This window comes from Phoca vitulina, unplaced genomic scaffold (assembly GCF_004348235.1).
Source record: "Phoca vitulina isolate PV1807 unplaced genomic scaffold, GSC_HSeal_1.0 scaffold311, whole genome shotgun sequence".
NCBI classification, from domain to species: Eukaryota; Metazoa; Chordata; class Mammalia; order Carnivora; family Phocidae; genus Phoca; species Phoca vitulina.
Genome location: NW_022589998.1, coordinates 28,544 through 36,048, shown reverse-complemented (window position 1 = coordinate 36,048; position 7,505 = coordinate 28,544). Strand labels below are relative to the sequence as shown.

Genomic DNA, 7,505 nt, shown 5'->3' with positions numbered 1-7,505 from the left:
CAGTCTGAGGGGGGAGACACAGCCCTGCCCTCAGGGAGCCCCAGTCTCCCAGGAGAAGCATCATCCCTACTTTTCAAAGCTTTCCTGGGGAGAAACAGGAGACTCATAGAGGAAAGCCCAGCACACCTGCAAAGCCATGTCCAGACAGAAGGTATATAAAGCAATCTCCTTGGGCAACTTGGCTCCTTGGGAAGAGCCTTGGCCTTGGGCCTGTGGTACCTGGACAACTCATCCCCTCTCTGGACCTTTTTCCTTTTCCCTCCGAGATTAGCAGGTTAGGTGACGTGGGCTCCAAGGTCCCTTCAGGTCAGTGGCTGTCCCCGTGCCCCTTCCCTGTGCCTTTCTCCTAGTGGGCCCTCCCCAGATGGACTTTTCTCTCTTTCAGTTTGATGTCATTGATAACATTATGTGTCTGGATGACGTCCTGGGCTTCATCAATCCTGAAACTCAGATGCCCAACACGGTACTGCTGGCCGGGGTGGGGTGGGAATGTCAGTGGGAGGAGGTAGAGGTTCTACAGTGGCCCTGAGCCTGGAAAGAACTCGAGACAAGGTCCTCACCTGGGCAGAGCCGTCTTGCTGCAGAGATGACAGTCACCTCTGTCAAATCATGTGAGCAGAGCCCAAGGCCGAGCAGAATGATGACTCCAGAGAGGCGTGCCTAGCCTGCGTGCACGGTGGGGCTTCAGTGGGGAGTGGTGGCTGGCAGTTGGGGAAGTCTTCGGGGGGTGGGGTAGGGGACTGGGCAGGAGGTAGAGGTGCTGGGCCTCACCAGAGGGGAGGCAGGGAAAGCATTCCTGGAGGGGAGCAGCATGGCCTCGAGCTGATGAATTCCTTTGGGATCTGGGGCTTCCCTCTTCTACAAAGCCTAGGACCCAGCGGAGGACAGGCCTGTGTCCCTCACCCCATGGGACAAGTGATAGGGGGCTGGCTTTGTCCCCTCCCTCCAGCAGCCTCCTGGCAGTGTGAATGCTCTCTGGGCCTCCCAGGCAGAAGTGAGGTAGCAGAGGGGAATGAGCCAGCCTTAGGCTCAAGAGGCCGAGTTTCTGGCTTTGGCTGTGACCCTGGCAAGTCCCTTAATTGTTCTGAAGCCCACTTTTCTCAGCAGCAGAATGGGGATGATGCCGTCTACCCACAGGATTGTGGGAAGGTTAGATAAGGCAAGGAATGGGGGCTAGCTCTGCACAGGGTGACAGATATTTGCCCCAAGCAGGTGGACTTGCGGGCGTCCCTGCCCCTTTTTGGAAGGTCCTAAACCTCAGCTGCTCACTCCTGCCCCTCGGGCCTGCGCCTATTACCCTGACTCTGGCCCTAGCTCATGCCACTGAGGGAGGCCGCCAAATCTTGCAGTAGGAAGTCCAAGAGTCAGTCCTGGATCCCCGCCGCCCTGGCAACATTGCCCAGTGGCTCAGCCGGACTGGTCGGGGCCAGTTGGGTCTGAAACCTGCTGCCACCCGAGCACTGAAGGCTGGGAAGAGGGAGAGGGCCAGAGGGCACAAGTGTCTGGTCCCCTCAGTGGTTTCCACGTATGTGGTAGGGTGCCTGTGTCCTACCGAGGCTTCTGGGCGATCACCCCGGAGCTCCAGTCTGTCCCCGCCGGGCCCCTGCTTCACCCCCCACTGGCTGCCCATTACAAAATGCCAGCGTCTTTGCACGTCCGATCTGCCCCCGGCACCCTGTCCACTCCCGTGGGGACCGCCAGCTCTGTCCGGCCGAGTCTTTGCTCAGCCCTCAGGCTCTTCCTCACTTCTCTGCTCAGGACCCAATTCACGTTCCACACCCTCCAGAAACCTTTCACAAACTCCAAAATAGATTAGGTGCTTCTCCTCTGGGCTTTCCCAGTGCCTGGGACTTAATCCCCTCATCTGTCACCCCTCAGGGCTGATCACTTCGCAGGGGTTCCAGCCACTAGGCCACTAGGCCGCGCCTCACTCAGCTCCTAACCCTAGACTTGCCCATGGAATTGCCGGGTGACGAGGGCCGGGGTGGATTCTGACATCCTCGAGCTCCTCTGGAGCCCTTAAGAGCTGGAAGTGGGGCGTGGGGGATCCTGGCTGTCCCTGGGATGATGGGCCCTGGGGAGGGCCCCCTGCAGAGGGCGCTGCTCACCGCGTCCATCTCCCCGCCTCACCCCACAGTTGCCCCTGTCCAGCAGCCACCTGAATGTGTACAGTGGTGACCCCCAGGTCACAGCCTCCCTGGTGGGCGTCACCAGCAGCTCGTGCCCCGCTGACCTGACCCAGAAGCGAGAGCTCACAGGTACCACCTCCCCGTCTCCCCGGTGCCCCGGCTCCCCATTCCTCCCTCTTCTTCTCCCTCCCTCCCAGCTCCTCTGTCCTTCTCCCCTGACCTCCAGATGCGGAGAGCCGGGCCCTGGCCAAGGAGCGGCAGAAGAAAGACAATCACAACCTAAGTGAGTCCCGCGCAGGCGCCTTCTGTCCTTGCGCTCTCCTGGGCTGCCTAAAAAGCCTCTGACCGGAGCCTCAGGTTGGGGGTAGAGTTTACTTTAAAACGAAACAAAACAAAACAAGCCACTCTGACCTGCATGGGTTAGAAAGGCTTCCCTACCCAAGACCTTAAATCCTCCGTTGGTGGGACTGGATGAGTTCAGCACGGCCTTTTTCCCACTGGCCCTCTTAGGAGGGGATGGGAGACGGGCCCAGGGGAAGCGATATTCATGAAATCCCCAGGACTTCAGAAGGAGTGGGTTTATCAGATCAGACTGGTTCCTTTCGGGTGTGGAGCCTGGGAACTCTCTCTCGGGAAGGAGTTCCAGCCCTGTGGCCCCGGGGAATGCTACCCCGGGCCACTCTGCCGTGCTGACAGCTGCCCCGGTGCTTCGGCCTCGCAGAGCCCCTTGGTGGTTCCGGCCTCGCCCGGGCCCCTCATTCCTATAGCAATCCGTTCTGTGGGTCACTCAGTACTTCCCAGAAGGGCCGAGGCGCCACTTCCTGGGCTGGGCCCTTCTCCCCGTAGGGTCCTCATCCTCCTAATTGCTCGCTCGGGATTTGTTGCCTTTAGTTGAAAGGAGGCGGAGGTTCAACATCAACGACCGCATCAAGGAGCTGGGAATGCTGATCCCCAAGGCCAGCGACCTGTGAGCGGTTTCTGGGGGAGGGGGGGAGGGAAAGGGCCGGGCGCTGGGGGTGGGGCAGCCCCAGCGGATGCGTATTTTCTGCGCCCGGGGCCTGTGCTGGTTGCCAGGGGCAAGGGCTGGGAAGAGAATCCCTTGGTTGGGTGCTGCCTCCTAGAAGCTTATCACCTGTTAGGGGCAAGGAGACTCCCCCCTCCGCCCAAATCAGACCAGCTTGAGACAGATGAGCAAAATCACGGAAGCGAGGCTGCTGGGGTCAGCGCGGGGGTGCTTCCTGGAGGAGGAGGAGTCATGCTGGGAACCTTTGGACTCGGACTGGCACAGAGGGGGCCCAGGGCTGGGAGGAGTGAGAGTCGAGGACAGGTGTGGGTTTTGGTGGCAGGAATGGAAGGCCTAGGGAAGGAGGCTGCTCTGAATTGTTGGCTTCCATGGGATTAGTGGGCTGGGTAGTGGCAGTGAGGTCACCCGGGAGGGTGTGTTGTGTGCAGACGGAGAAGGGCCTCCTCCACAGATGGGGGTTGGTCGTGTCTGGGGTTTGTGGGCCGCTTTGGGACAGGCGGCGGAGGCTTCGGGAACCAAAGCAGGGTTTTCTTTTGACCCGCCGAGCGCATGGCGAATACTTGGCCACTCGGCCGAGCCTGCGCCTCTGCTTTTGCCTGGCCTGCAGGGACGTGCGCTGGAACAAGGGCACCATCCTCAAGGCCTCTGTCGATTACATCCGGAGGATGCAGAAGGACCTGCAGAAGTCCCGGGAGCTGGAGAACCACTCGCGGCGTCTGGAGGTGACCAACAAGCAGCTCTTGCTCCGCATCCAGGTCGGGCCCATGCACTTGCACTTGCTGGGTAACTCTCACTCCTGGCCCCGGCCTGGCTCTCGACCTCAGGGGCAGTGCATATGCTTCCGAAGTTGGGGGAATGGGAATGATGCCCATGAAGAGGGAGGATGGACGTAATGGTTTGCTAACAAGCCATCCCCAGCAACTTTAAGCAACAAGGACCGGCTAGAGGTTCTGTTCTGTGAGACCCTCATTCTGGGACCCAGGCCAGTGGACAGGCGCGTCTAGAGCTGGCTCTTAAAGCCGTGTACAACAAGGTGGCACTTGTCGCCTCTGCTCACATTTCCTCGATCAATGCAAGTATGTGCCTACACCCAACTTCGAGAGGGTGGCAGAGTGCAGACCTACCGTGGGGGGGGGCGGGCAGAGAGCTAGAACTGGGGGAGCGCCAAGTCTCCCCACTGGGGACAAACTAAAGAACAAGACTTGGCAGACTCCTGCCTACCACCTGGAGCCGAGGGTTCTTTCTAATCCTGGCTGTGCTCAGGGCCTCTGCCTTCTTTGGATCTGAGGCTGGTCATCTATACGAAGGGCACATGGATGGCAGCTTTTAAACTTCTTGGTCTCTCATAGGAGGTAATACAGTGGGCGTTGCAATCCAGCATGCATAGCCACACTCAAAGGGAAAAATCAAAGTTTCATGAAAGAACCCTCATTCTTAGTAGATGCAGTGCATTCTGATCATTTCTATTCTGGTCTAGTCTAGGCAAGCCTATTTCAATTGAAACAAAAAGAGAGAGCGAGCTGGTCAAGACTCACTACAGTGGTTTCACAACCCACCAATGAGTTGTGACTTGTAGTTTGAAAAAAACACTGGTCTAGACTCTAGAGCCACCCTGTACTTGCTTCCAGCTGAGCCATGTTGGGTGCCACAAGGGGAGGGGCAAGGGCTGCAGCGGGGGAACTGGGGGGGTAGGGTAGCTGGCGCCTGTGGGTGTGTGTCCCCAGCCCCCCTCTCTGCACCCCCCCATTGCAGGAGCTGGAGATGCAGGCTCGAGTGCATGGCCTCCCCACCACCTCGCCATCGGGCATGAATATGGCTGAGCTGGCCCAGCAGGTGGTGAAGCAGGAGCTGCCCAGCGAGGAGGGCCCCGGGGAGGCCCTGCTGTTGGAGGCCGAGGTCCCGGATCCTGAGCCACTGCCAGTTCTGCCCCCCCAGGCCCCGCTGCCCCTGCCAGCCCAGCCACCTCAGCCACCGTCCCCATTCCACCACCTGGACTTCAGCCACAGCCTGAGCTTCGGGGGCGGGGGCGATGAAGGGCCCCCAGGCTACCCCGAACCTCTGGCGCCAGAGCATGGCTCCCCGTTCCCCAACTTGTCCAAGAAGGATCTGGACCTCATGCTCCTGGATGACTCGCTGCTACCACTGGCCTCCGACCCTCTCTTCTCCACCATGTCCCCTGAGGCCTCCAAGGCTAGTAGCCGCCGGAGCAGCTTCAGCATGGAGGAGGGCGATGTGCTGTGACCCGGGCGCCGTGCTGGGGAACAGGGGCGGACCTGGGGGCTGGGAGGGCCGGGGCCACCTCCCTCCCACCCCTTGGGCTGCAGTTGTGTGTGACATAGCCAACTGCCCTGCCTCATCACTCCTTCCTGTTGGCCTCCTGTTTGGACTTAGTGCCTGCTTGGCAGCGTGTGGGGGCAGGAGAGGCCCCCTACCCGGCTCAGTACTCCCCAGGGATCGCCCTCTTGAGGGGGCTGGGTAAGAATAGTCCTTCAGCCCGGCTCCTGGAGGTGAAATCATGAGGGGAAGGGAGGGGACAGGTGTGCTAGAGGTAAGAAGAGGTGTCCTGGGAGGGTTCTGTCTTCTGAGTCTGATCCCCACCCCTGCTGGTGAAGGAGGACACGCGAGAGCAGGGGGTTCAGGAAGTTCCTTCTCTGAGGCAATGACTGGTCCAGGGGGTGCCTAGGCCTGCCTTTCTGGGACTCAGATGACCACAGGTCTGTCCTCCAGCCTGGCACCCCCACCCCCCTTTGGTGCTAACAGCTCTCTACCAGATGGTGTGAGGGCGGGGGTGGCCGGAAGAGGGGGCACTGGGTTCCTGCTAGAGCGCGGGGTCACTGCTGGAAGAGCAGCTCCCTCCAGGCTCCCCACTTTGTGCCTTTAGTAAACACTGTGCTTTGTACCTGCTTGTCCTGTCTCTCTGGAGTGGTCTGGGGTGGACACAACAGGAGGATTCAACCCAATGCCCACCATTGGGGGGGGGTCAGGGTAGGGGGAGACGGAGAGGAGGGAACAAGCCCATCACCTGGTTTCCCCCACCTCCCAGACTTGCCTCAAGGGAAGCGGGAAATGTAGCCCAACTTAGGGGGGGCTTGGGGACTGAAGGGGTCATTATCCCTCCTCGTGGCCACAAGATGGCGCTGCAGCCACGCTGGTTCCGCACCTCCAGCTGTGGCCTGAGACAGCTGAGCTGGGTGATGTGGGGGAACTGGTTGCTCACAAACCAAGTCTTCTGTTCTCAGCTGCTGCTTTGGGGCACCCTTAGCCCAGACTACCATTGGCCCGGGGTGGGGGCATGTTTCTCCTGTTCCCGAATGCCTGTTCTAGTGGTCACCTCTCCAGATTTTTCTCCCTCCCTAGGTGGGCGGGCCGACACCTGCTTGAGAAGGTCCAGCTGCCTGCCCCATGGAGGCAAGGCTGGCCCCTCTGCTCTTTGACCGTGTCTCTAGCAGGACAGGCTCCCTAGTAACCGAGGAGCTGAGTCCGCCTCTGGGTTTGGGGAAAGGGAGACCCAACTGAGCTAATTTGGGGGGAGTCAGGAGTATCGGGCTCTGGGTAGAGTCGAGGATGAGGGCCCTGTTCCCTGCTCTGGCCCTGTCTGCCAGTGAGGACTCGGCAAACCCTTTCCTCTCTCCGGGCTTCTGTTCCCCAACCCCGGCATAATTCCCATACGCCTCTGCTCTAAGATCCTGGGATTTTATGACCTCCCCCAGGACGGGGAGGTGGGCTTGGGGCAGTGAGGGGCAGAGTGGCAGCTTCTTGAGTCCCAGCTGTCTTGGGGGAGGGAGGAGAGGGTCTTTTTGGGCTTTGCCGAGTTCTCTCCCGACTTCCCACAGTCTTCAGGCAGGGACCAAAATGGTTTTCCCCTCATGGGGCCCTGAGAGGCCGAAGGGGCCTAATTAAAAAAATTAAAACTCCCAGGATAAAAATGGCTAAGAGGGCAATTTCCTCTGCGCAGAACTGGAGATCAAATCAACATTGGAGCAATTAACGTGTGAGGGGAGAGAAGGAAAGGGAGCTGGGCATGTGGGTGCTGATGGCTGGACTGGCGGAGGCTGCAGGATTAATCTCAAGGTCAGATGGAGCCGTGGATGACCTTGAGGAGTTTGAGCCAGCCCAGGCCCCTCCCCCCCCACTCAGCCCCTCCTGGACTCTCACTGGGAGATAGGTGATGGGCCCAGGCTTGGGCCATGTTGACACTGGAGGGGGGTAGGGGTCTGGGAACTCCCAAGTCAAAATGAGAACTCTTTCCGACACTGTTCTCCTTCATCCTGGGGATTCAGTCAATGGACTGGAGATCTGCCCTTCTGCTCCCTCATGCAGCCCCTCAAGACCGCTGTATTAGCCCTTCTCCA

At 59.6% G+C, this 7,505-nt stretch overlaps 1 protein-coding gene across 1 annotated transcript; it reads left to right on the top strand.

Moving 5' to 3' along the window:
* Positions 1-49: 49 nt before the first annotated feature.
* LOC116629152 (transcription factor EB) lies at positions 50-6,075 on the top strand. Its single transcript, XM_032399449.1, has 6 exons — positions 50-463; positions 2,138-2,258; positions 2,356-2,412; positions 3,021-3,096; positions 3,761-3,908; positions 4,906-6,075. The coding sequence occupies exons 1-6, from the start codon at positions 365-367 to the stop codon at positions 5,392-5,394; spliced, it is 990 nt and encodes a 329-aa protein (XP_032255340.1). The 5' UTR covers positions 50-364; the 3' UTR covers positions 5,395-6,075.
* Positions 6,076-7,505: the final 1,430 nt, after the last annotated feature.

What these genes read in the sequence shown, in the direction of transcription:
- LOC116629152 (XM_032399449.1), top strand. Translation starts at nt 365, where the DNA reads ATGGACTTTTCTCTCTTTCAGTTTGATGTCATTGATAACATTATGTGT. An exon ending in GAAAGACAATCACAACCTAA is followed by an intron (nt 2,413 to 3,020) that starts GTGAGTCCCGCG and finishes TGTTGCCTTTAG; the next exon opens with TTGAAAGGAGGCGGAGGTTC. An exon ending in AGCTCTTGCTCCGCATCCAG is followed by an intron (nt 3,909 to 4,905) that starts GTCGGGCCCATG and finishes CCCCCATTGCAG; the next exon opens with GAGCTGGAGATGCAGGCTCG.